Genomic DNA, 27,233 nt, shown 5'->3' on the forward strand with positions numbered 1-27,233 from the left:
TTACAGCTATTTTGTGTGTTCAATGAATGATGTATGTCCTTACAGCTATCATGTTTTGTCAAGTAATTAGCTAAAGGCATAGGTTTGGTGCTCTCTTTCACTTGTCTGCCTATTTTGGCTATATTTTTATGAAGTTACACTTATATGGGAATCCCTCAATTGCAAGGTTCCAAGAGGTGGGTGGCTTGAAATATGTTACAAACACTGTTTGCCTTTATCAAATGTTTGGTGGCCATCACTAAATTTTCCCTCCGTGTTTACATATGTATTACCTGATGTTGTCAGTTGGATGAGCATTAATGCGTATTTAGATTGGTGGTGAGATTGGTAGAATCACAGCGAGCCACAATGATTTTGGCAAAAGCTATACTTTAGAGCTTTGCCAAATCACGGTGGCCGCCGTGATTTGGCCAAACTCTTCCAATCCAATCATACAGGTCTCGAATGAGAGTCTAGGGAGATCAAGAAAAATTCTCTTTGATAAAAAGTGTCTTGAATAACGTTTTTTGGAAAATAATTATAGCTAAAGACACAAATGTGATGCTCCTCTCTGTCAGCGGTCTGCCTATTTTGGATATATTTTTGTAAAGTTGCTCTTATTTCACGATCCCTCAATTGCAAGGTTCCAAAAGGTGGGCTTGAAATATGGTTGAAACATTGATTCCCTTTATCAAAGTTTGGCGGCCATCACTTAATTATCACATGGCATATACGCATTATGGAAATGAATTATCTGCAGTCAGTAGTTACTGCAGAGGTGATCTCTGCTCTTGAAAAAGTTAATCCAAATCTCAAATTCTGTTTTAACTATCAACCATTGGATCTTTGTTTCTATGGCTTCGATTTGCTTGACAGTGTGAATTTAGGATTCCTTGGCGGCAGGAATCGGGATTCATGTATTACCTGAGGTTGTTAATGGGATGAGCATAACTGCATTAGAGACTCTCGATCATTTGTTTTAGCTTTGAAGAGGTCTGAGATGAAACTCTTCAATAAAAAATGTAGTGAGAAACACTTTTTCCCTGTTTGCTTTAACTGGAATCTAAAAACTAACAGGCATACATGGTTTTGGAGTGTGGACACGGATGATGTTGAGGTTTTTCTTCCTTTTTTGGGACAGTGATGGTCCGATGTGACTAATGGTGGGTTTCTAGAAATGTCAGCATGAAAAAGTCACAGCTATGCTACCAGCATTCCCATTGTGAAGAAGATTATAAGGGATTTAAATCCTCTCGTGTTTGCATCAAACATGAGGGGTCATGTTCATCATTTCACCTTCAAAATTTATTGGATTTCATTTACATATCTTAGAAGCTGTTAAACTCAATTAATTTTAATTTAATGGTGAGATGAGAAACATAAACCCTCTCATGTTTGATTCAAACATGTGAAGATTCAAATCCGATTATAAGAAACCATGTGATTATGCTGTGAAGAGTGCATTATACCATCCCACATCTGCTTTTAATTAGAAAATATGATTAATGTAATCAAGATCACTGTTCTGGTGTAAAAGAATTATGGGATTCACCTAGTATAATTTGTAGTGGAATTTTTAGTGGCTTATGTATCATCTTCCATAAGCAATGAAACATCATTTTGGATTACTAACACTGCTAATTTGTACTGTAATTACTAATTAGTGAGTTGGAAGCAGTCTAGTCATTAATGTCTTTTATGTACTAGTGCTTGTAACTATTCCATGTTGAATAATTAGCAGACAGCAATTGTCATTCTTAATGAAGAAAGGACAATTATATATCATCAGCAATAAATTATTGAGGAAATAATTATCTTTTTTTGTTGTTGCAGTTTTTCAAAAAAAATTAAAACAAATAGGAGTAGTATTTCAGAAGAAATAAAAGGTAACATGGTAAACAAATGTATATTTGTCCATTTTGTCAAAAAAAAAATGTATAACTATTACATGGATTACAGTTTAAAAAATAAAATTAGTAAATTACATGGATACCTTAGGACTTAGGTTGGGAAATAAATCTCATTACTTCATTTTTGCTACCATAGTTAAATAGTATCCTGTAAATGTAACTAACTATCATAGTAGACACAATATTTGTAGTGGTTAAATTTAAGCTATGAATTCTCCACACTTAAAACATATACGTCTAGTCATTAGATTATTTGACAACAAATACATGTTAATGTAATGTGACATTGAATAAGGTTAAAACATTCTTTGCACTAGTTAAAAAAGAAAAAAAATTGCACTTCAAGCATTAGTAATCATTCTCGACCAAATGGTGAATGATTTTGAAAGTTAGACTTAGGAGTGTTAGCAACATTCACGCTATTAATAATTGTGAGAAACTATTAATATCAACCATTAAATTTAGATTGAACAGTCCAGATTGAATATACAATTAAATTTTATCCGTTAATTCAGATCGGACGCCTAACACTGTTAAGGCAGGAAATCCATTTTCAAAATACACTAACCAGCTTATAAATTAAATGGAAAAATCAATAGAATTATTGGAATACTCCAAGGTACAAATACTTTTGCTACTATAGCCTAGCTAGTAGGTATAGTTTGGCTCAAAATTCAAAGTCACGCTTATATTTTTCAACTCAGAGTACTTCTGCCAATCATATTAGCCCAAATCAAATCACATCATCCTATTGAGAGTACCGATAAAATAATGCTCCCGGCCCCACCCAAATATTCCCTCTATCTCACACTCATTCCCGGCATTCGCCTACGACGTCGTTTCCACGCAAAAATCATCGGAAAAGATTCATTCATTCAGAGATGAAAACGAGAACCGTTGATTATGAAACAGACGAGACGGAATCCAGATAACAACGACGTAAACCCTAGAAACAGAAACGCCGCGTATCCTAACGCTATTGCAATGTCCGATTGTACGCAGAACGAATTACTCACCGTACACGTGTCCATATCCTTTAACGTCCTCGCCATCGATGTCCCCGCCGCACTCGCCGATAATAGCAGGTACGCAAACACCTGCACCACCGCCATACAATATCATCCTCCGTCACACACACACTCGGATAGTAAATAGAGAAACGAAATTGTGTACTGTATGTTAATGCTACTGACCTGGTCATGGCCAAAATCAAACCAAACTTGCAACACTTCAGGAAACAGTGTTGCACCTCTTGAAATTTCCCAAACGGAAGCACACATTTCAAACAGAGAATATACAGCTACAATCACATTCGCAGCAACAACGAATCTGAACAATTTCATCAATAAATTTCAATTCAATAACAGTAATACCTAATACATAATTGAATTGTGCTAAAAATAGAGAGAAAAAAAAAGTTACCGGAAAGTGTCGTAGTGGTACCAGTGAGGAGAATCGGAGGTGCGGGAAGTGGTGAGCATGAAGACAGAGGAAGCAAGGGAGAATGAAAAAGAGGTGAGACGGAAAACGAGGATGAGTGAATTGAAACGACGGAGTTTGTGTTCAGCGACGGTGGAGTGAAAACGAGGTGCTGAGGGTGAACGGTTATTATCACCGCCGTTACGAAGTGGCTGAGGGGATCGCATGGTGGTGAGAAATCATGTGGAATGGAAGAATAACAGAGTTAGTTAGTTAGTTAGATAGATAGTATTTGTGATTTTGGTTTAAGGGAAATGGAAAAAGAAAAAGAGAGTGAGTGAGTCACGGGATAGAATAGAATAGAAGAGTGAGATATGTATGTATATGTATGAGTTGTTGAGTTTATGTATCTGAGTTGTTGTAAGTAAAGAAAGAGATAAAAAAGGAGAAGAAGAATGTGTTTGGGTAAAAGTTGCGTTCTGTTCCAGACACAAAAGCGTGTGTGTGTGTGTTAGCTCCTCCTAATCTCGTGTGTGTACTTTCTTTTTTCTTCTTCTTCTATCTTTTTCTTTCCGCTTTTTTCTTTATTAATTCCTTTTATCTTCATCTCCTCCATTACTGCCTTCTCTATTTCACATTGTCACTTTTTTATGCCTACAATTGGATTTCACATTCTCACTTTCTTTAAAATAATTTATTAATATATTATATTACATGAAACTCACAGATAAATACAAGATCTCAGTTCAGTTCAAGTTCGCGACAAACCTCGTCAAAATAAAAATATAATCTTAAAAGTAGTATATTTAATGTTTTTAATATTTTTGCTTTTGTTCACTTAACCATTGCCCCTAGAGTATAACACAAAATGAAATTATTATGACTAAATCACCAATTTCTCCTATGTAGAGATCAAACTTTACATCGGTGAAATTTGCGAATAGACAAAAATGCATTGATTTTAAATGATGTCAGCAACTTGATTTTTTGATTAACTTGCCAAGACTAATTTGACGGTAATAACGATACAACGTAGAGACTAATTCGTCGGTAATATGAGGGATTAAGGATAAAGACTCATAGTGATGTGGATTTGTGGAAAGGAATCATCTAAGATAAAGGTAGTGACCAAACTCTTAGGTGGAGATGACAATGTACATTCAAAAAAAAAAAAATCAATCTTTTGCTAAATCAGTATACACTTGAGATATATGTTAGGTTAGATTGAGGTATGTATACCTTGTGAGATTGTGAAACGTAATTTATATAGGGCAACAAATGTGGTATGTAACCGATGAAAGATGTGACATTGGGATTAACCAATGACCAAAAGTTCAGCATAGAACAAATTCAATAACTACAATTGAAGGATTAATTTAATAAAATAATTTGATACAAGTTAACAAAATGACAATGTTTCTCAACGTAATTCAAAATTAAGATTTTTCTACCTATTCTCAAATTTTAAAGGTTTAAAATTCTACTACATGGTGACCAATAACTTGAATCATATCTTCTTTTGATGATGTTGGCAATTTGACATGTGTCTAATAAGGAAAAACACGCTGATTGTGATCTTGAGTCGATGCTGCTTATCTCGTAAATGACCTTGTTTGAACTTGAAAACCGAGCTTCGCCCCATAGGATGGTTTGTGACAGACCACCATCTAAAATCTCCCTTCAACATATTTTTTTAATTCCTTCAAATTGAGGAATATATCATTCTTTACTTCTTTTTTTTTCTTTTCATCTTTCATTTCTTTTCAAAGTAATCCACCCCTCCATAATAATAGTCCTTTCAATTAAATCTTGACAAATGCTAAATAGTGCCCCAGGGGCACTTGTTAAGGATTCAAATTTAGAAAGTTTTACTTGAAAATAGTGTAGTCAATACAATAAAAGTCTATATTTTGATGTTTTCCATGCACAACTTTTATTTTATTTCTTCTTTTGATTCCTTAACTAGTGCTCCGGGGCACTGGTTAGCAAGACCCTTAAATCTTATATCATTGTTACATCAGTGTAAAAGTAGTACATCCTTAAACTATAGATAGATATTGTGATGACACAAATTAATTGCTTTATAAGTTTCCTCGTTAATTTATTTCTCAAATTGTTTGTTTACCCTCAATTGTGAAATGGTTATTGTTCCCTTACGGCTACCAGCTGGCATTGTCATCCTTTTGTAAAGGCTAAAGAGTCGTGACTCATGAGTGTGTCTGTTCAAGTTTGTTCACACACAACTTCTGGGTGGGGAATGCCATAAGAATTAGCCCATGAATATAACTTGACACGTGACGATGTGGTATTGGTTGATTCTTGCTCCAATATTTGAGTAGTAAAAACTAAATACTAATGTTTTTTCTTTTTTTTTAATAAAATGCTAGAAACACACACTATTTTTAACTTTTTTTTAACACTTAATTTTATAATTGGTTGAAAATAATATAAGTACTACCTTCATCCCTAATTATAATTTATAAGACCTTGTTTGACCACTGTACGTACGACAATGCACAATTTTGATCACTAATATCTTTAATTGTCTATTCGTAAAAATTATAAAAATTTACTCCCTCCGTCCCAAAATATAAGAGCTAGTTTGACTAATACACGCATGCTAACACACAATTTCGATCACTAATATCTTTAATTCTTTATTAGTAGAAATTATAAAAACTTGATATTTTGAAAATATTCATCAAAACAAATCAAACAACATCTTATATGCTAATATTTATATTTATATATATTTTTTAAAATATGGTCAAAGTAAGATAAATAAATAGTGTCATTTAGTCAAAGTAGCTCTTATAAAATGGGACAGAAGGAGTAATATTTTGAAAATACTCATCAAAATAAATTGAACAAGATCTTATATGCTAATATTATATTATTAAAAAAATACGGTCAAAACAATATAATATTCTTGGAATTGTTTGTGATGATTCATGATAACTAATTTTTATTGATGTACTATTCCTACTAAATGGTTTTCAAGCTTCTAAAAACATACAACTGGTGCAGATTGGGCTAGCTAGGCTTCAACTCTAAAATTAGTGTATTTTGTTTCGATGAAAAAATATAGAATATAAAATTAAATAAGTTAAATGATTTATTGTGTCTAAAAGTAGTTGGCACACATGATTTTAAATTGAAGACTTTATCTTAATCATCTACCACGGTTTAAAAATTTATAGAGAAATGACATAAAGGGTTGAAGAAAGAGTGTTGGGGCCTTTTCTAGAACCATTATTGAAAAGACACACAAACTCAAGTACACACAAACACAACCACCATTTGACCAAAAGATGAAACGCAACCATAAAAAAATTACATCCAACGACAAAAGCTGCTGCCCCATCCACAAAAGCTAACATTCCATAATTTTCTTTGGATAAAAAGCTTATTTGTATGGGAAAATTATGGGAATCAGATCCTCTGCTGCCGATTATATCCGGTGATCGTCCTGTGCACAATCCAACGGTTAAAAATTACTAAAAAAGTAAAAAATGGTGCAGAAGAGAGAAAAAAAATGTGCGGACCGATATCAATCCAACAATTTGGATTAGCACATGATGAATCCACAAGAGAGAAGCAACATGAGATGATCCGAAACCAAAATTATGTAGTAATTTATTTTAAAAAATTGAGTAACTCAATTTTGAATGAAAAAAATAACGTAATTTTTATCTTTTTCAACATAACGATCATGTAGTAGTCAACAAAATCTAAAATAATTTTCTTTTTTTCTTCAAGTTTATCTTTTTTTCTTCTCAGTAAGTTAACTTGAACGAATTGAATTAACTGCAAACAGTTTGCTAAGTGATGTTTCCTACAGATCTTACTATATCAATTCAAGAGAGAATCCTGGCCTCACCTCTCCTTCAATATAGAGACAAGGCTCAATTTTATTGATTACTAATTATATATGGAGACAGAGACAATTATCATCAATGGAGTAGATCAATCTCTAAACTCTCATGAATCTAATTATAAATTATTTAAAGTTAAAATTTTGAGGACCTAATTACAAATAATTGTAAAATTTAGAGATTCAATTTAGCTTATTTGGTATCACGGTCAGTATATCAGAATCACAGTGATTTATCGTGATTTTTCAAAAATGACACTCCTATAACTTTTGTAAAATCATGATAGATCTCTGTGATTCTGTTTCACTTGAATATGTGATTCTGACATAATCTCTATGATTAAATCGAGTGCATGTCTCATTTTCTCTTATACTAAAACATTATAGCCTTTGTGGAATTATGGTGGCTCATGTGATTCTAACAATTAACAAACAACATATTCTTCCTAATCCTACTTTATATTTAAAGACCAAGATGTATACTTTAATTATCACATACCCGTGATAGGCATAGGATAGGAGGTTAAGTTGTTAACTATCAATTCTGACGTTTTTAGCGAATATTTAATCGTGTTGACATTGTGATTTACTTAAACTTTTCCCTAGTCAATAATTATCATTATTCTTAATTATTCTTATCACTTGTTTAATCGCAATCAATACGTTGCTACAAGTAAAATCATATGGTGCCTGACACGAAACAATCAACCCAAATTACAAGTCAATGCAACACATGGTGATAGAACTTGTCAAGACTTTATTTCTAACTAATAGAAGAGAGGTATTAGATTTCACTGGTGTTGATGCAATGTGGTTATAACTTATAAGGATTCAACTCGTATATTATTCGATTGTGAGTTCGAGTTTTTAAAAATTTGTTGGTGTCTATTTTTTTTATAAGTTTTCAGGCTTATTATACATTGATTCTAAAAAATTTATCTACAAAAAATAAGAGTGCATATAATGACTAGCGATGACTCCATCCGACTACGAGGAAGGCATTTGATGGAATGTGGGCCAAAATGGCCGTCAGCTCGGTTGTGAGGATTAGACGCCACCGTCACCCTAAGTTTGACGCTTGATAGAGTGTGAACTAGAATTATCATCTAATCAACGAGCAAAGACTTCGTGTTAATTAGTTTTCAGGTTGAGGCTAAGAGGATTATGGACTGAGATGTTCAACCAACTGATCAAAACTCCAATTGACTTATCACAATTTGTTAAGGGATCTATCACATGGCAAAAATTATTGGATCCCCAATGGCATCAATATTCTCTTTATGCTCATCTCTACTCTTGATCAATGATGAGATGATGAGCTGGAGGATATTATAATTTTGGTGATTCTATATAACTGTTCAGATGGGAAACAACAGTTTTTTTTTTTATAGGATATATTTAAGAACTTAAATTTTTTAGTAAACTTCGATAAAAATAATTTTTTTTAAAAAAAATATAAAAATAAGATTTTAAAAGACAATATAATTAAATAGGTTTGAATTTTGATAGTGCAAGAGTGTAGAGTAAATGAAAATAATAAAGTATTTTCTTAACAAAATATAATAAAGGATTTAATTGTAACAATCAAATTAGTTATCAATAAAGAGACTAAATTTGTTCAAAAAAATAATAGAATGTCAATACTACTAGCTACATAGAGAGATTAAAAATGTAATTACATCTTAAAAAAATGAAAGTCAACATTGATGTAATGCTTTGAAAAAACGTTAATCCAAAACAAAAATACTGGGTGGTGTTGAGCACACAGTATCCTTCACATATGTATTTAACAAGAGTTTAATTGCTGTGCACCGTCGGTGTAATTTTTTTTTACACATACATCCAATGACGCGTTGCCACATCATTTAATGAATGTGACACATCATGTGTTTTTAATGACCATACATGATGTGTCTGTATATTATTGGACGCATGTGCAAAATATCTTTACACCGACGGTGCATATAAATTAAATTCATTTAACAAATCACAAGAGAATGTGGGATAGGCGCCGGCCTTGGAAACCCATTGCAGTGCAAACATATACAATGTAAATTAAATAATACAAATGTTATAAAAAAAAAGACTTGAGACCTTGAACTTCTAACTTATAATAAGGTTCCTTAGAAAATGCTCATTATACTATGATAAACAAAGTCTTAAATATAGTTATTTTTATATAAGAAATATGATTAATTCAATTGAGTAAAAGGTTAATTTGATTCACCAACAATGAATTGGTCTAGTAGTAAGAGTTTTAAACCCTTTAAACATGTGGTCAGAGTTCGATTCTTGATTCATGCGTACCAAAAAAATTCCCCGACGGAGATTATTTTTATTCAACTTTTATTAATTAAATTTTTACATATAATTTATCAGATGATTCAAGCGTATAAGAAAATGAGTGTCTATGAAACATTTTTGTTTTAACATATGCATATGAACTATATATAATTAGAAAAACTAATCTAAATACATTAGCAGCCTCCAAAGTCAGAACTAATGTATACAACAAGTTTTATTTTTGTAATTAATAAATAAATAAAGAATCTAGGATACATGTATTGGATTCATATTTTATGTATAAGGCCGGTGTCATATAGTATATAAATAAAAGTCTTCTCTCCTAACTAGTATAGTGTATGTGTATATATACAGATAGATAGATAAATACATTACACATTCAAAATCATATTGTCATTGAAAGCAACAAGAGTCTAGAAAATCAATACAGAGACAGAGATCTAGAGAGGCTTTTAATTCAGGTATTGAAACTTTAGGATATATTAAATATTATTACATAGTTGAGGATGAATTGTCTTATGGCTTGTCAATCTAGGTTTTGGATAGTGACAATTGTGTTGTACACATGTGTTTTCATCCCATTCAAGCAAATCAAGAGTTCACTTACAAACATGTATGGCCTAACTCTCATGTTTTTCTTCTCTAGTGAACACAAATGTGCGGCCAAAGAGACCGAGTTTCTGGAAATTCCATCTCTACCGGTTGCACGATTCAAGGATTTGGGGGAAGATGAAGACGAAGAAGAGATTTGCTCCATTTGCTTGGTTGAGTTTGAAGGGGAAGATGCAGTGAGCAAGTTGAGGAGATGTGAGCATGTGTTTCATTACAATTGCATGGAGCAATGGTTAGATCGAAATCAATTTTCTTGCCCACTTTGTAGGTCTTTATTATTTTCTTAACTTCAATTCATACAAATAGATTAGTGGAGTATATTTTGTTGTAATTTATTTTTGTTGTGGGAGGAAACTAGCTAGTATCACCCTCATCATGTATTCATGTATATCATCATGAGTTTCATGGCTCCTTGAGGATGTTATTGTACAAGTTTTGCAATGAAAGGTAAAGATATTAGAAAAACAGAGTTAAGAATTAAAAATAAATAGTATTTTGTTGGAATCAATACTTGACTTTTGATCACCAATATGTCACACTTCACTTTTAAAATTTAGTTGTCAAATACAATAATTTTTTAAGATAAATTCTTTCAAAATCAATTCTACCAAAATTCAAAACAAAAAATTAAATGATAAAAGAAAAACTCTCAAAACAATTTTTGCTAATACACAAAAAAAATGTTTGTAACGCGTACAACATCACTCTCTAATGTTATCTATCATAAATTCTGGTCTAAAAAACTACTCATAATAAAGTAAAAAATATGTATGAGTATTATGAATTTGAATTGTCAAATTTAATTCTTATTTTGGACGGACTAAAGACTCATAGTCCATTGTATGTTGGGCCCAAAGAAGTATTGTGCCCAAATAAACATGGGTACCCTCCAACAAAACGCTTAAACATTCAATTCTCTAAGACTTTCTAAATCCATAACAAATGTGACTCGTGACTTATAACGTGCGTCAGAGCTCGACATTGATGGAACGACGTTCAAATCACGGTCACTCCACTTTATGTGTAAATTTTCAATGATTTTGCAATTTCGTCAATAAAAAAAATAACAGAAATTTAATTATTACTCTAATAATAATGCAAATGAATAAAAATAAAAGATAAACTTTACCAAAAAAAAAATTATCAACAAAATTAAAAAATAGAAACACGAGTGAGAGAAACACGAAAAGTAGCGAGTAGTTAGTAATTGAGAAGATCAAAATTAGCGAATGAGAGAAATCAAAGTTGGCGCGGATTGCATTTCATCGCATTTCATCAAATCAAATAGATCATGAAACCCAAATCAACCGAACTTAATCAATTTGTAGATGAAATGGAATCGGAAGAAGAAACCAATGATAACAATAATAACAATAACAATAATGGAGGCAAGTTCGGAATGTGGGAAAATATCCTCCGAAATCATCACAACTCTTTGAAATCTCTCTTCCACCGTAACAAACCCGAAACCGAGGCCGCCGATGTCTCCGTCAATTCTCCCAAACCTATTCCTCAACTTTCTCCGATTGCTAACTCCGTCGTCTCTCGTTGTTCCAAGTCACGTCACTTCTCCATTCTCTCATTTACCTTCATTCGTGTTTCAATTTCAATAACTTTTTGTTTATTCATTATTTGATTTGTGTTTTTCAGGATCATTGGAGTTTCTACGGATGAATTACAACACGCTTTCGATTCCGAACTTCCTCTCGGAGTGAAAGAGCTTCTTACATACGCTAGAAACCTTGTGGAATTTTGTTCCTTCAAAGCGCTTCACAAATTCAGTAAAACTTCTGATTATTTGAGTGATTCCGAGTTCCGTAGTTTGTCATTTGATGTGATGCTTGCTTGGGAAGCTCCAAGCGTTAACGCTGATCAAGTCACAACGGTTCAAATCATTAAATTAACTAATTCTCTTTTGTTAATTAATAATTTAATAAATTAATTAATTAATTGATGTGGATGTGTTGTGATCTTAATCATAATTTCAGGAAAATCCTGCTCGTAGTAAAGATAGTAAAGATGAAACCTCTGGTGATGAGGATGATGCTTCCTTGTTTTATTCAAGTTCCACAAATATGGCAGTTCAGGTTACACCAGCACTAATCATAATGTCATTATGTACAATGAATATAGGTTATGTTTGGATAAACAACTTAATTAAGCGCTTATTATAGCATAAGTGTTTATCATATCATATAAGTTGTTTTCGTAAGCTATTATGGAGAGTTTATAGAAATAAGTTGCAAACTGTTTCCAGACAGGTCATAAATGGTCTTAATGTTTATGCTAGTAGATAAGTTCAAATAAGCCAATACAAACAAACCTTTAGTAATATACGGACTATACTAATAGCACCCAAATTTTTCAATTCAAACATTGACTAATAATGTATGCAATTGCAATGATTTTTTTTAGGTTGATGATAAGAAGACAGTTGGTCGTGAGGCTTTCTCACGTATAGCTCCTGTTTGTGTTCTTATTGCTGATATAATAACTGTTCACAATCTTTTTGATGCACTCACCAATTCTTCCGGACATAGACTCCATTTTCTTGTTTATGATAAATACATAAGATCCCTTGATAAGTAAGGTTCTTTCCTTCAGTCGTGTTGCTTGCATTGTCTACGTACTGCATTGTTCGTGTGCTTCATATTTCCTTATGCTGAGTTGCGTTACGTGTGCAGGGTTATCAGGAATTCGAAAAATGCTCTGGCCAGTTCTGTTGCCAATCTGCAACTTGTTGAAGAAGAGATGGTCCTTGATGTTGACGGGACAATTCCAACTCAACCAGTTCTTCAACATATTGGAATTGGTGCATGGCCTGGTGAGTATTTTCAATGCTCAAACTAGAGTACACATATATTGAAACGGACGTGTCGTCTTTGAGGACTATTTAGTAGTGAGATGCTGCTCATTGGTGGCTAGCAGCTTCATTTTTCCTTTTTTGTTAGTCCAAGTTTTAAAGTTGGATCTAGTCACAAAAATATTTCCCTCAGCTAGATGATGATAATTTTTCTATATCTTCTTGTTCGTGTCTTTGTTCTTTATAGAATAAATTTTGCTTTTCACTAATTGGTCACAAAGGCACACACTCAAATATTTTATTTAAACTATTTCTAGATCATTCCAGCAGTTGCTCATGAAACTATACACGGAGTAATCTCATGGATTTGACACTCAATTGAAATCTCGGAAGTTAATTTATTCAATTAGGTATTGTTATTGTCCTATACAATATCTTAAAGCTGGTGTATGAAACCGGCAAATCAGAGTATGTTTGGAACCATCGTAGAACACACTGTTTAATGTGTTAAACAATATAGCACTTAACTGACTAGGAACCCTTGTTCATTAGCATACCTAAAAGATATTTTAAGTTGGCAGTACCTCAAATTTCTGACCTTTTCTAGGGCGTTTGACCCTGACCAATTATGCTCTGTACTTTGAGTCACTTGGAGTCGGTGTGCATGAGAAAGCTGTTCGATATGATCTGGGCACGGACATGAAACAGGTCATAAAGCCTGACTTGACTGGACCCCTTGGTGCTCGTCTATTTGATAAAGCTGTGATGTACAAGTCAACTTCTGTGTATGTCACCTGTTTTAAATATCCTACGTGAATTGTCTATATATTTCCATTGTTTCCACTTCAAATTTTATGATTTTCTGAAATGTATTGACAGAGCAGAGCCTGTTTACTTTGAATTCCCTGAATTTAAAGCAAACTTGCGTCGTGACTACTGGTTGGACATAAGTCTAGAGATCCTACGTGCACACATGTTTGTCAGGAAATTCTGCCTTAAAGATACGCAGAAATCAGAAGTACTTGCCAGGGCTAGTCTTGGCATCTTCCGCTATCGCGCACTTAAAGAAGCTTTCAAATTTTTCTCATCCAACTATAAAACATTACTTACTTTTAACCTAGCTGAAACTCTTCCTCGGGGAGATATAATCTTGAAAACCCTGTCAAATACCTTAATGAATTTAACTTCTGTTTCTGGTAAAAGACATATTCCAGCGAATGTGGAATCAAAAAAGAAACTAATAGTGTCTCCAGGAGCAGTAGTGGCACTCTCCTGTCTTGGGTTCAAATCAAAAATGGCAGCTGGTATCTATGAAGAAACAACTGTTGTTTGTGATGTCCGAGTTGGTGAGAAAAATCCCTTGGAAGTGGCAGTTAAAAAATCTCTTATGGACACTGGAAAAGCACAAGCTGCACAGGCAACCGTAGACCAAGTGAAGGTGGAGGGCATCGATACAAATGTTGCAGTAATGAAGGTTTGTTCTTATTTACTTTCAATAATTTATTTATTTTTCCTGAAAAAATATCTTAATTTCATTTGATTATGCAAATTATAGTAAAGCAAAGAAGGATGAAAGAATAACAAAGTAAGATTTTTTGTTGTTGTTGTAATATGCTGTAAAACAAACTAGAATAGAACTGCAAAGATCCTTCAGCACCAGCAAATACTAATGGGCTAGGTTTTAAATGAGTACAAAAAGTAAATATTTTTCCTCCATAGTATCATTCATTCTCTACTTTGTTCATCTAACCTCAATATCAATATATTTCTTCTATTTGAAATGTATTTCAATTTTCAGTCTGAAAGATATGTTCTTTCGGTTAGGATGTCCATTGAGTGACTTAGCCTTTCAAACTCAAATTATAAGGCATCCCAAGAAGCAAGAGAAAAAGAAATGGATCGAAGGCTTTTGTTATATGGTGTGGTTAATTCTTTTAACTCCTTGTAGGAACTACTATTCCCAGTCATCGAATCTGCTAACCGACTACAACTTTTGGCCTCGTGGAAAGACTTCTATAGATCAACAGCCTTTTTGATACTCAGCTGTTATGTGATTATAAGGTAATTGTTGTTTTAAAATCAGGGTATTAGGTGACCACATTAATATCTTTATATATTTATTGTTTCCGATTGGCTGATTTCCACATACATATCAAGTGGCACCCTCATTCAATGAAACTTTATGCTGTTCAAATGTTTTCGAATTTTGCTTACAAATGTCATTTCCTGTGCTATTGCATGCTGACTTATACATGTTTTTCTTTCTTTAGTTTTGAACACTTTAAAAGGCTTTTGTGTCAGTTTTTGCCTCTGCCTTTGTCCCATCAATGCTGTATATTCATGTGACCAGTTGGTCCCAATGCGTAAGCTGGCGTCTAATGCCCAACAATGGACTTATTCATCAATTTTTTATATTCATGTGACCACTTGGTCCCAATCCTTAAGCTAGTGTCTAATGCCCAACAAGGGAGTTATTAATCTCTTAGCATTTTCCCTGCATGTATATGGACAAAGCTCGAGTTCATCACAATTTGGTATTTAAATTCATTTACATATTTTTGAGAATTATTTGTGAATGCTGAAGATAAAATAGTCAACGAGACTTCTAAAAACAAAAAGAGAAGAAAAGAAATAAACGTGGAAGGATATCAATCAAGGAGCAAAAATTAATTTTTATGTTCATTGACATACATTCAACCCCCTTCTCTCCAATGCTTGACATCCTCGTGAAAGCTCAAGCACATCGAATCTCCATGATCCTGTCTATATCCATGTGGTTCTTTGTTGGTAAGCCCATCTCAAGCAAGATCCACCAGGTTTTTGACACCATTTCTGCATACTATTGTAAATCTTTGTACTTTAACAAAAAGTTGAGGTCATTAAATCTCAAATCTACATTTAAGGAAAGTAATAAGTCGCATTACTTTAGTCTTATTGAACAGATTGACTGCCACCTGGATCAGACAGTGGCAACTGTTAATAAATACTAGTAATATTTGTGTTAAAGTTGGCTTCTGTGGTTTGTATGAATAAATCATTTAATGAACATTGATGTACAGGGGGTGGATCCAGTACTTACTGCCGTCTGTTTTTCTGTTCATTGCAATTATTATGCTCTGGCATAGGCATTTTAGAAAGGGAGGAGCATTAGAACCCTTCACAGTAACACCTCCCGAAAATCGAAATGCAGTAGAACAACTGCTGACATTGCAAGAAGCCATTACGCAGTTTGAATCACTTATTCAAGCTGGAAATATTGTTCTACTAAAATTAAGAGCTCTTCTACTTGCTATATTGCCACAGGTGAGTATTCCAGTCATGGTCTACTTAGAAGCAATTTTTTTTTTTTTTGCATTGAAAACGCAAAATTTAAATGTTGTGGATTTAGTATGTATGCAATAACTTGTGGGGTTCAATGATGCAATTTATGAAATGTTTCATTAATCCACTTTGATTGCAGTCAACCTGCAACTATCAAGCCTTGTCCCATTGGGTAAGGTCAACCATATGGATCAATTGACATCATAACTCTTCATTATCATGAAATAAGTTAAAGATCATTTACATCTAAGTTAATCTTAAGGTTTGCCACTTATAGCTCTTCCCGGTCTCACTATACTTCCAACTATTAAACTTATCTTATGTATTACTCATCTTTACCAAGTCTGAAATCACAGATTAACAAAATAAAGAACTCTGTCACAGTTTTTTACTACTGTCTACACCTGAGCTAGTCAGTCTGCAACCCCTCTTCATAGTCATTACTCATTCATCACCATAAATTCTACAAATCATTTTTCAAGCATACTCCTAGATCTGCACTACAATTAGTCAATTAGTGAATGGAAACTGTTCTCAAAATGCAAACTCCTCCCCTGCATTTTAAAACAAGGGGAATGGTCTGGAGAATTTTAAAAAAAACCCTCCATAACTCTCATTTGATTGATTTTTTTAAGTTCCCCCCATAATTGTGGGGGGCTTTGACAATCAAACAACGTCAGAATCTATCCTTCTTCCTTTCCCTCCCTCCTTTCCCTTTTCATCCCAAACAAAGTTTAAGAGAAAGAACCTTGGCTCTAAAAATTACCATGAATCTTATTGAGCACCTCTGTACAAATGAAGGACTTCAGCGTAGTTGATGCCTTGGATTTCAAACATTTATAAACTCTATCTCAATGTCAATGCATTACATTGTGTCGAATAATGCAAATTATTATCTGTCTCCCACCTGATATATTGTTTTGATTGGAACAAGTTTATAACCGTGTTTGGTTCTATGGTGACAAAGGTTGATTTTGTAAAATTATTTGTTTTAATACGTTCACAAAACAATGAGTTGGACGATAAATTTGAAACTAAAAATCATGTTTGGAGGCAAAAGTTCAAAATCTAAAAACAGTTTTACTTAAGATTTAAGAATGTTCAAATATGTCGATCAATTTTATGTTACTAAACCACTCTAGTAAAAGTAAATCCAAATGTGCATTAATCCTTTGTGGTATTGCTAATTTGCTATTCTATAAATTCTTTATTTGCTAAATGAAATATATTGTAAATTTTATGATTTATAAACCAAATTGAATCAGTCAGTTGGTTGGAAAGCAAGTCTTCTCCAGAATCTTTTTTAAGTTTTACATCTGTCCTGCAGGCTACAGAGAGGGTTGCCCTATTTCTAGTGTTCATAGCTGCAGTGTTTGCTTTTGTTCCTCCAAAATACATATTTTTGGTGATATTTATTGAGTGTTACACGAGGGAGATGCCATGTAGGAGAGAAAGTAGCAAAAGATGGATAAGAAGGGTTAGAGAATGGTGGATCAGAATACCTGCTGCTCCTGTTGAACTTGTTAAACCTGATGAGTGCAAGAAAAAAAAATGATAATGAGTTACTTGATACCGGCAAAGGTCGACAAATATTCTCGGGGTAGCCATCATTTATTAATTGGATATCCTGATTCATATATTCTTTTGTCTATTCATTCATTTTGTATTTGACATCAAGTTGTATATTCTCTTGCCTCTTGTTTTTTCACAGTTCAATATTAAACCCGAGGTAACTTGAAAGTCTTGATTGAAGTCATTGACTTTCATTTTAACAAAGATTGCTTTCTAAATCATGGTTTTACAAACCGTTATCATCTTAGTTTTCATATTACAGAAATATTATTGGTGATCTTGATCTTTGCAAGATTAAGAGAAGCTTCTTTTTTCCATTTTTTTTACATAATTCTTCTTTCCATTGTTTTGTGACATTTGTGTGTATTTGATTATATGGTGACAAATTATTTTGAATGAATTGATTTTAGTTAAAATTTTAAAGTGAATTGCATGTGATGATACATGTTTTCATACATTTACGTGAAAAAAAGTTGAACAATAAATTTAAGTGTATCTATAAATCAAAAAAAAAAAAAGAAAAGAAGAATTGTGTAAAAATTATGTTTGAGGTCAAAACCTACAAATTACAACGTTAAGTTAAAATTATTTCAAATGCCGAAATCAATTTCAAATTCAATTGTGTCTGAAATATTGTTTTCTGGCTCTTCCAATCATAAAACTAAATGCACACAAGCAATATTTTATAGTCATTGAAGTGTTGAAAACTGAAAAGGATGAACAGTGTGTTTACGTAGGCTAAATTAAATATTTATATTTTCTAAACAAAATAGTACATTACCAAAAAAAAATAGTACATGTGAAAGATCTCCCATGTGAAAATATCATAATTTTTTAACTAGGAGGGACATGGCCTCTCATTTCTCCATTGTACAAAATAAATTGGTTAAAAAAAAAGTTGATTATTTACACATGAAAAAAGGTGCCTGAAATTCCTTCAGTTTGCATAAATCTTTCCTATATCATGTTAGTACATCTTTATCCAACTTGCACGAACTCTGAAATCATCTTCATTACTAAGAAAGTGAATGCAAGAGGAAATGCTATGAACACATCATCAATTCTCACACATTTTCAGGCCAGAACTCTCTAAAGAAAGCGCGCTCAAATTCCTTCTCCTGCATCTTCTTTTCAAGCTCCTGCATCTTTCTCACCCGTTTAGGAAGTGCTTTGGTTTTCTTTTGTTCCTGAAATCAGTTGAAGTCAATCAACAACGGGAAATCATATACATATTTATTCCTTCTATTCTTAAAAAAAAGGTGATGGGGAATTATGAAGAAAATAAAAGACACCACAGCCAGGGACGGAACTAGGTACTGATGAAAAGGGGCAGCCGCCACCCTTCATATATACTCCCTCCGGTCCTTATTATAAGAGAAGTTTACTTTTTAGTTTTACAATGAACCTAAAAAATAAAACTTCTCTTATAATAAGGACTAGAGGGAGTATACTACTACTACACTATCCTTATGCATACATACATATATACCGCCACCCCTGCCATTATTTATTTTTTATAGTTTGCCACCCTTCTCTTTGGTCCACTAATTCTTTTATAGAGAGGTTATAAAATAATACTACTATATTTGTTAATTATTTTAATTTAACCCACTAACTAGTAAATAAATAATCAACTTGTTCACCAAGTTTATTCCTAAGTAGTTTAGTTTCTTTTAGAAAAACAGAGTATATTTAACTTAATAAAATAGTAGTCCTCAATATTTTTATGAGGTTCATTCCAATGCTAGTGCATTAATTAGAGAGATATATATTTACCATGCTAGTCAAAGGTTAGTTTTGAAATAAAAACATAAAATTTTGATGGCTATATTTTGGTATGTATATTCTTTTTTAGGATATACTAGTATGTTTTTTTTGGTACATGGATATATGTTTTTTTATTTGTCATTAAACTAAGGTGTATGCAATTATTAAATAATAGATGTTAGTTACGGTTGATGTTATTTATCAAGTGTTTTATTTCTGCCACCCTCGATGATTTTTTCTGGTTCGATCCCTGACCACAGCAACTAGTGTTCATTTCCAAAATCCACATGACTGAAAATGAAAAACAACGCTTCTAATCACTAACTATAATATCCACCAAAGGGGCTGCTTTTCCCTTGCATTATTGTTAAATATGATGAATCTGTCCTACTAATGTCTGGTCTATAGTTTCCCTTGGTCTCCTTTTGCCTATAATTATTGGACTATTCTCCATCCGATTTACTCATCTTACAGGTGCTTCTACGAGTTTTCTTCACATCCAAAACACATAAGTCGGGATTCTATCATCTTCTCTATTATGGGGGTTACCTCAATTTTCTCTCTATTCTTTCTTTTCTCATGTAAGTTGTAACCACGCATTCAACATAACATTCTTATGTTTTATGATTCTAAGTTTACTTTCTTACCCAACACTCAGTTCCATACAAGATTACAAATCTTAAAAGCAAAAAACGAATAAATTAGAGAGGCATTTTTCTATCACATACCACTAAGCATGTCTAGAACTAAGATAAAAATATGGTCTCAAAGGGAACTTTAATGCACACCTGTAATTATTGAAAAGTCTTTTGTATTTCCACCTTGTGTTCTTATGTTTACCCCTTCATACTAGTATATATTTTTCATTACTCAAATATAAGCAATTTGAACACTTAAGAGCCTTCCATAAAACCTCTTCAGATTCTATCTTGTGCCTTTTCCAAATTTCTTAAAAAAGTACATATATATTTTTACTTATTTAATTCCTCCCATACCTCCATCAATCTTCGTAACAAATATATGGCTTCTATGGTTGATCTCCTAAACATAAGCGAAACTGGTTTTACGTGATTTGAGTTTCTCATCTTAATTTATGCAGACTTTCTCCGTCACAGATTCATAGTATGATTCAGGTTAATCTCTCTATAATTTGCAAAATCCAATATGTCACCTTTGTTCCCAGAGGATAGATATTAAAGTATTTCTCTTCCATTTGTTCGATTACAAACAACTCATAATTACTAAATTCTATATGTCAACTTTGTTCTTACTTCTTAGAGATAGATATCAAAGTATATCTCCTTCATTACCATTCATTCGACTACAAACGATTCTTAATTACTAAACTCTATGACTCTATGTCAACTTTGTTCTTGAAGATAGATATCAAAGTATTTCAACTTTGTTAATTACTTAACTTATATGACTTCTAATTACTATAGATACTATATCAACCCTCCACCTCACCAAATTCGACGAAATAAAACAAGGAACTGTAAAATAATATATCTCAATAAAACAACCTGGGAAACTAGTACTACCTAAAACAATCAGCAACACGGCACCATTATGCATTAAACAATTGTAAATTGTTTATAATTACCTGCTTATTGTCTGCTTTGGAGGAATCACCATGATCAGGCTTAACAACCTTTTTCTTCACTATATCAGCTCCCAAACCTCGTTTATTATTCTTCACACGAGTTTCCAACGGTTCTAATCTACCCTGTTTCAAAAATAAATTTATTTATCAGAATTATTACAATAATATTATGGTTTCTTGTGATCGTCGATCGACAATAATATTATGGATATGAGAGGAATACTGAAAGAAAACCTGCTCATAGATCCCAAGACCAGTCCCTTCTTTCCAACCATGCTTCTTCAATAGCTGCAGAGAACAGTAACATCATCATAAATTACAGTTACAACAATTACAGGAATTAGGGCAAGAAAAACAACACTATAATAATAATGAAAAAAGGGAAAGAAAAAAAAACCTGAAACCCTATATTGGAAGAATTGATTGTTGTTGATGTTGAAGCTGAACCTAACATCTCTTTCATGGCTTTGCACACACTTAATCTAGTTGTTGTTTCTTACTATTGATTAATTAATCTGCATAAAATAGATAAATACAATAAAATCAACTAAACCATTGAATATAATAAAAATTCTTATGACAAATTCATGATTAAATTCCTAAAACCCTCGAAATATTGAGAAATTGTTAAACACAGATAAAAGTAAGAATCGAAAGAATTAATTAAATATGAAAATTGGAAGACGTGAGTAGCTACCTCGAATTGGAACGAACAATGGTGTCGCTGGCTCGCGTTCTTCTGTTTCCTTTTTTCTCCTCTCGCAGCTCGCTCTATTCTCTTTTATTTTTACTCTTTGTGAATTTTGATAATACCAACAATATCTTTAAATTTTTTTAATTTATTAACAAACTCATCAAAACAAATCTTTTTAAAATCTTTTTTAGTAACAAAAATCTTTTATTAAGATACTTACCATAACATAAATCATATCTTTATATATATATATATATATATATATATATATATATATATAAGTTAGACACAAGCGGACGCTGATTGGCCCGCTAGTAATTAATAATTAATAATTTATATAATTTGACTGTTGGTACCCCACTAAATTCTATAAATTATTTTTGTCAAAAAAGAATATTTGTATATTTCCAAAAATATATGTTTGATAGATTAAAAAAAATGTAAAATCAATTTTTTTATACAATGTAAAACTAAAATCAATTTTTTATTTATTTTTTTCACCAACAATATTAATCCATCAGACCGTCTAATCTGATTCAGAATCAGTTCTGGCATCAAATAATTTTAGCACCCTCACAATGCAATTAATCTATGTTACATTGTTGCACCATATTCGTTAACGTTAAATTTTAGTATACATTTGTTATCTAAAAATTTAACCCAGGATGTATTTTGTTAAATAAAGATTATTACTACTCCTATATTAAGAATTTAAACCGTCAAAAATAACTACCACATCTGCTAATTGTTTTACTAGAATTCACAAATTCTAGTTCAACTGGTAGAAATGTTGAAATTGTCAACGTCGAATGTCAGGACTGAGATTCAAACCTCAGTCACTTTACTTAATGTCTGAGTTTTCAATGACTTTGTCCTTTTGTCTTTTAAAAAAAATTACTCTATACTCCAAGATTCACAATACCCTTTCAATTTCCCACAGATAAAAAACTCAACTTCCACTCTCCACCGTCGTCCATCAACCGTCACTCAACCCACCGTCGTCACCGTCGACTTTCCTTCATTCAACCCTAAATACCAGACTTCCATTGGTGTTCTTCTGTTACTCACATATTCAAGGTATGTTGCTTTCTCTATCATCTCAATGTAAATTAATCACTCCATATTTTACTTCTAACAGAAAAATCAATCAAAGAAAATACTAAATACTGTAGCTTATTTTTCATGGAAATAGGCGCATGAGTGTTGTGAGCTATGTAGCACTTTTTAATGTTTTAATCATAATTTTTAACCATGTGTATTTGAAATTTGAACACAACTTCACTGATTAATGAACATAAGTATGTATAAAAATACAGTATTAGTGGTCAAATTTATTCATAGAGATGTGTAAAGTAGTAACTGCAACTTTTATTTTGGGACGGAGGTAGTATTTAGTATTCCTAAATTATATTGGGTCTGACTCATTCTTACAAAAATCAATCCGTAAGGTGATGACTTCCCCCACTTTATGAACATACTCCTGCCGTCACTATTATAAGCAAAATATTGCTTTTTTTTAGCAAAATATTGCCGTGACTAAATACTGTATGTTTTCCAATGAACCTAAAAAGTGATTTTTTTGCATATAATAGTGATTGATGGAAGTATGTTCAGACATTGTTTCATCCAAATTCCAATGTATGACTCTTAACAAATACTACTTAATAGTAGTAGTTTATTTGAAATCCTGATAATTGTGGTTAATGTCTATTGAATAATTAATGAGTTGTGACACTTTATTATATCTATTCATTATTTTTTGGACGTAATTAACCACATTCTTGAATTGCACCATCCCTTTAAATTGATGTCGAAATTTGATGTCAAAGTTGTGGATTAAAATATCATTTCTCTTGCTTCTATTTTCTTAAATTATTACCGATGTTTACATGTTAGTCTTGTGTTTGATATTTGTGTCATTGCTTCATAGGTCTTTCAGTGTTGTTTTTATATTATTGAAGAACTTTTGTTACATAATATAGAGCTTAATTCACAATTCATCTCATTTTATTTGTAGGAATTTGCTATAAAAATGCACTCAGGTTCTGTTACAGCATGCACATCTGCAGGTAGACATGATAATGAGCCTTCCGAGAGGCAAAAATTCAGTGAGGATGAGGATGGAGATAGGATAAGCAACCTACCTGACTTTATTATTGGTCACATTCTTACTTTTCTTCATACTAAAAATGCAATTCAAACCAGTCTTTTATCATCGAGGTGGAGGTACATGTGGACGTTCATCACAAAACTAAGCTTTAAAGACAATGAGCTTCCGGTATCTTTTCCCCGTGAGAAAATAAAAACTTGGTTTGTGAACTACGTATCTAGGGTATTTCTTCATCTGAATAGTGCAAGCATCGAAGAATTTTCTCTTGAAATTGACGAAAAGTATGACTCCTACCTTATCAATCAATGGATATCTGCTGTATCAAATAAGAGAGTAAAAAGGATTCATGTTTGGTCAATTAAGGCATGTGACCTCTTTTTTTGTCCACTTTTCAAATGCCAATCGTTGGAGGAATTGGTGCTAGATATCATAGGTGGTTGTAGTATCAAAATTCCCACTTTTGTTAGTCTTTCATCCCTCACAGTCCTGGACTTGGTTGGAATCACATTTACTTGTTACTCTTCTATTACATCGAAAGAGTTAACACTTAATTTCCCAGTTCTTAGAGCGTATAAGACACGGCGGTGCACTTGGTTAGATGTAAAGAGTCTCACTTTAGAAGCGCCTATACTTGAAGAGGTTTCACTATCATATAATGAGTCACATGCTGAAATTAAGTTTTGTACTTCGCATCTTAAGGAATTTCATTATAACAATGATAGATCAGCAGAAACTGTTGTGCTAGATGCACACATTGCTTCTACAAAGATTAGGCTATCAGATTTTTGGGACATTAATGTACAAGAATCATGGATTTTTGTTTGCAAACTTCTTACAGTTAATGCAAAGTGTTCAAAGCTTTGTCTGGAACTTAACTGGTGGGTATGTTTTCTTGCTTCACCCTTTTGTTTTAAGTTAATGTCGATGTTGACAAAGAAGACTTTTACTTCGTCTTATCAAAATCAATTTCAATTACCCAAATTTGTAATGAGTGAGAAAAATAAAATGGTCGGGAGAGTTTTCAATAGTTTCTGTTAAACGTGCGATAGATAAAGGTCTCTAGTGAGTCGTTGTAGAAACACTTTTGCATATATTTTGGTTATGACTCATGAGTATGTGTCTGATCCTTCAATAACAGAACTTTTTTAATTCCTCATTTCATTTACTTTATATTTCTAAACATACTATCCTAACACTGACTGTTTTTTCCCTTTGTTTTTCAGTATCTTGCAGGACAGGAACATTATTTAGCTGGAATTCCTGAATTTGAATTGTTGCGTGATCTTGAGCTACACTATGTTACTGGTGAAGTTTTGTTACGCTTACTTTTAAAATCACCGTATCTGGAGACTCTAGTTTGCAACCGGGTGGGTGATTGATAGTTAATTTTAAACTTAATGTCTTTTGGTTTATAACAAAAACTTTTTTTATAAAATTATTTGTTATCATTTTTACTTTATATATCAATACCATTTCACTTTGTAATTAACTAAACGTTTAACTCAAATTGTATTTTCTAAATTTTGTTGATACTTAAATCAATGAATCATCATCTTTGTTTGAGCCATTCCATTGTCTTATTTGGACCTTGCCATGCAATCTAAACATGTATTTTTTTTTTTGGCTGATCATCAGATACTTGATTCTTATGAAGAAGAACCGGTCAATTTTGCAACTGTGCCCGACTGTTTTCTATCTACCCTTAAAGAGGTAACATTTGAGAATATTACCGACAATGAGTGTGAGTTAAGTTTCGCCAAGTTTGTGATGGAAAATGCTCAGGTATTGGAGAGGATTAGTTTCTCATGTTCTAGGAAGCCGCATGTCTTGGAAAATTTTCAAAAGAAACTAGCTTCAGTTAATTGCAGTTCTAACATAGCGATCGAAGAATATTATTCTTGTTATCTAGGTTCATATTTATAATCACACAGTGTTATTGGGTGAATGTATTTAAGTACTATATTACTTTGTTATTTTCAATGCTTTTGAGGCTGTCTAAGGCTTATTTTGTTTATGCTGCTTTTGTAATACTCTAGTTGTTTGTATGTGGGAACTACACCAATCACTTCGGCTGTTCTTATCGATTCACTTCACCGTTTAAATGTTGTATATATGTTTTGTTTTTCGTTTTATTAGTGATCAACCGTTTCTTCAATCTTTTTCTCGATCTACTTACCTCTTGTATATCTTCTCCAAACTAACTTAACAGTTCATGTTTTATCTTTTTCTCCAACTTCACAATGTGACTGCTGCCGGAGAAATACTCTGCCTGCAATCTGCATTATTGTGACTCTTAACATTGCTTAGCTCATGGTTATAACACCAGCTTTGCAAAAAGGGAAAAGTTGAGGAATGAAAAAAATTACTTCGTAATTATTATTATAATCCTTCAACACTTGATAATTAATTACCGCAGTCTTAAACTCTCAATAGTATGCAAGTTATTTTAGAAAACAACAAATTGAATTTGACTTTTACTTTGTATTTTTTTACTTATTCGCTTTGTATTTTTAAAATACAATTAATGATTGTATTTTTTTTTTTTCCTTTTCAATTTTACCTCGAAAAATAATCTCTTATGTTTTTAGCCGCATCCATCCGAGTCAAAATCAAGTTAAATTTGCAGCATTAGGTGTTAACTAGGGCTGTGTTAACGAAGATTATTGCTTTTATTTATCGGCCAATTAAAACATACTAAAATATTTGACCCAAAAAAAAAAATAATACTAAATATAGATCATAAGTGGTCACTGTGATCAATATTTAAAATTATCAAAAATTCTAACGAATATCAAGAATATTCTTTAAAATTAAAAAGTATGATTTTTTTTATCTTTACCGCTAAAATAATAATATGATTGACGCCAATTAAATACGAATTACTTTTTTTCTTAATATTATTTTAATCCAATTTCTATTAATCAAGTCATTATTTCGATCATCATCATAATAATAATAATAATAATAATAATAATAATAATAATAATAATAATGACGACTATTAACTTATATTTTCAAACAACAACACTTTTTAAATATTTTTTAAGTGAATATTTTTGTTTTGTTATTATATTAACCCTGGTTTCTAGAGGAAGGGGCCATAATAATATAGAGTTCGGATGCGAGGTAATTAAAATTTGATCAATAATTGTTTCAACTAGAAATCAACTCGCGTTCTTTCCAATATTAGGGGGCTCATTAACCACTTGAGCACAATGTTTTGGTTATTTTTTAAGCGAATATTAGTTCTGTTTTTCCTTGACTA

At 32.3% G+C, this 27,233-nt stretch overlaps 4 protein-coding genes across 4 annotated transcripts; 2 read left to right on the top strand and 2 right to left on the bottom strand.

The window, feature by feature from the left end:
- Positions 1 to 2,376: 2,376 nt before the first annotated feature.
- LOC123902715 (CASP-like protein 4C2) lies at positions 2,377 to 3,898 on the bottom strand. The gene is made up of 3 exons (XM_045952501.1): positions 3,312 to 3,898; positions 3,083 to 3,218; positions 2,377 to 2,986 (listed from the first exon to the last, which is right to left on the bottom strand). The coding sequence occupies exons 1-3, from the start codon at positions 3,533 to 3,535 to the stop codon at positions 2,765 to 2,767; spliced, it is 582 nt and encodes a 193-aa protein (XP_045808457.1). The 5' UTR covers positions 3,536 to 3,898; the 3' UTR covers positions 2,377 to 2,764.
- A 7,286-nt stretch (positions 3,899 to 11,184) lies between these two features.
- Positions 11,185 to 18,073, top strand: LOC123918043. Its single transcript, XM_045969983.1, has 10 exons — positions 11,185 to 11,655; positions 11,749 to 11,983; positions 12,087 to 12,185; positions 12,514 to 12,683; positions 12,783 to 12,922; positions 13,509 to 13,686; positions 13,781 to 14,375; positions 14,850 to 14,962; positions 15,961 to 16,204; positions 17,550 to 18,073. Exons 1-10 carry the CDS (start codon positions 11,390 to 11,392, stop codon positions 17,775 to 17,777), a joined length of 2,268 nt encoding a protein of 755 aa, XP_045825939.1. The 5' UTR covers positions 11,185 to 11,389; the 3' UTR covers positions 17,778 to 18,073.
- A 391-nt stretch (positions 18,074 to 18,464) lies between these two features.
- On the bottom strand, positions 18,465 to 21,978 carry LOC123903016 (PIN2/TERF1-interacting telomerase inhibitor 1-like). Its single transcript, XM_045952867.1, has 5 exons — positions 21,862 to 21,978; positions 21,562 to 21,679; positions 21,399 to 21,452; positions 21,165 to 21,287; positions 18,465 to 18,981 (listed from the first exon to the last, which is right to left on the bottom strand). The coding sequence occupies exons 2-5, from the start codon at positions 21,625 to 21,627 to the stop codon at positions 18,859 to 18,861; spliced, it is 366 nt and encodes a 121-aa protein (XP_045808823.1). The 5' UTR covers positions 21,628 to 21,679; positions 21,862 to 21,978; the 3' UTR covers positions 18,465 to 18,858.
- Positions 21,979 to 22,774: 796 nt separating this feature from the next.
- Positions 22,775 to 26,110, top strand: LOC123923943 (F-box/FBD/LRR-repeat protein At3g14710-like). Its single transcript, XM_045976690.1, has 4 exons — positions 22,775 to 22,935; positions 23,876 to 24,850; positions 25,192 to 25,335; positions 25,604 to 26,110. The coding sequence occupies exons 2-4, from the start codon at positions 23,891 to 23,893 to the stop codon at positions 25,889 to 25,891; spliced, it is 1,392 nt and encodes a 463-aa protein (XP_045832646.1). The 5' UTR covers positions 22,775 to 22,935; positions 23,876 to 23,890; the 3' UTR covers positions 25,892 to 26,110.
- Positions 26,111 to 27,233: the final 1,123 nt, after the last annotated feature.

Source organism: Trifolium pratense, linkage group LG1 (genome assembly GCF_020283565.1).
Source record: "Trifolium pratense cultivar HEN17-A07 linkage group LG1, ARS_RC_1.1, whole genome shotgun sequence".
NCBI classification, from domain to species: domain Eukaryota; kingdom Viridiplantae; phylum Streptophyta; class Magnoliopsida; order Fabales; family Fabaceae; genus Trifolium; species Trifolium pratense.

What these genes read in the sequence shown, in the direction of transcription:
- LOC123902715 (XM_045952501.1), bottom strand. Translation starts at nt 3,535, where the DNA reads ATGCGATCCCCTCAGCCACTTCGTAACGGCGGTGATAATAACCGTTCA. An exon ending in TACCACTACGACACTTTCCG is followed by an intron (nt 3,219 to 3,311) that starts GTAACTTTTTTT and finishes GAAATTGTTCAG; the next exon opens with ATTCGTTGTTGCTGCGAATG. An exon ending in TTGATTTTGGCCATGACCAG is followed by an intron (nt 2,987 to 3,082) that starts GTCAGTAGCATT and finishes GCGGTGGTGCAG; the next exon opens with GTGTTTGCGTACCTGCTATT.
- LOC123918043 (XM_045969983.1), top strand. Translation starts at nt 11,390, where the DNA reads ATGAAACCCAAATCAACCGAACTTAATCAATTTGTAGATGAAATGGAA. An exon ending in ACGCTGATCAAGTCACAACG is followed by an intron (nt 11,984 to 12,086) that starts GTTCAAATCATT and finishes TCATAATTTCAG; the next exon opens with GAAAATCCTGCTCGTAGTAA. An exon ending in CCACAAATATGGCAGTTCAG is followed by an intron (nt 12,186 to 12,513) that starts GTTACACCAGCA and finishes GATTTTTTTTAG; the next exon opens with GTTGATGATAAGAAGACAGT.
- LOC123903016 (XM_045952867.1), bottom strand. Translation starts at nt 21,627, where the DNA reads ATGAAAGAGATGTTAGGTTCAGCTTCAACATCAACAACAATCAATTCT. An exon ending in CTTCCAATATAGGGTTTCAG is followed by an intron (nt 21,453 to 21,561) that starts GTTTTTTTTTCT and finishes TGTTCTCTGCAG; the next exon opens with CTATTGAAGAAGCATGGTTG. An exon ending in GTCTTGGGATCTATGAGCAG is followed by an intron (nt 21,288 to 21,398) that starts GTTTTCTTTCAG and finishes TTTTTGAAACAG; the next exon opens with GGTAGATTAGAACCGTTGGA.
- LOC123923943 (XM_045976690.1), top strand. Translation starts at nt 23,891, where the DNA reads ATGCACTCAGGTTCTGTTACAGCATGCACATCTGCAGGTAGACATGAT. An exon ending in GTCTGGAACTTAACTGGTGG is followed by an intron (nt 24,851 to 25,191) that starts GTATGTTTTCTT and finishes TTTGTTTTTCAG; the next exon opens with TATCTTGCAGGACAGGAACA. An exon ending in AGACTCTAGTTTGCAACCGG is followed by an intron (nt 25,336 to 25,603) that starts GTGGGTGATTGA and finishes GCTGATCATCAG; the next exon opens with ATACTTGATTCTTATGAAGA.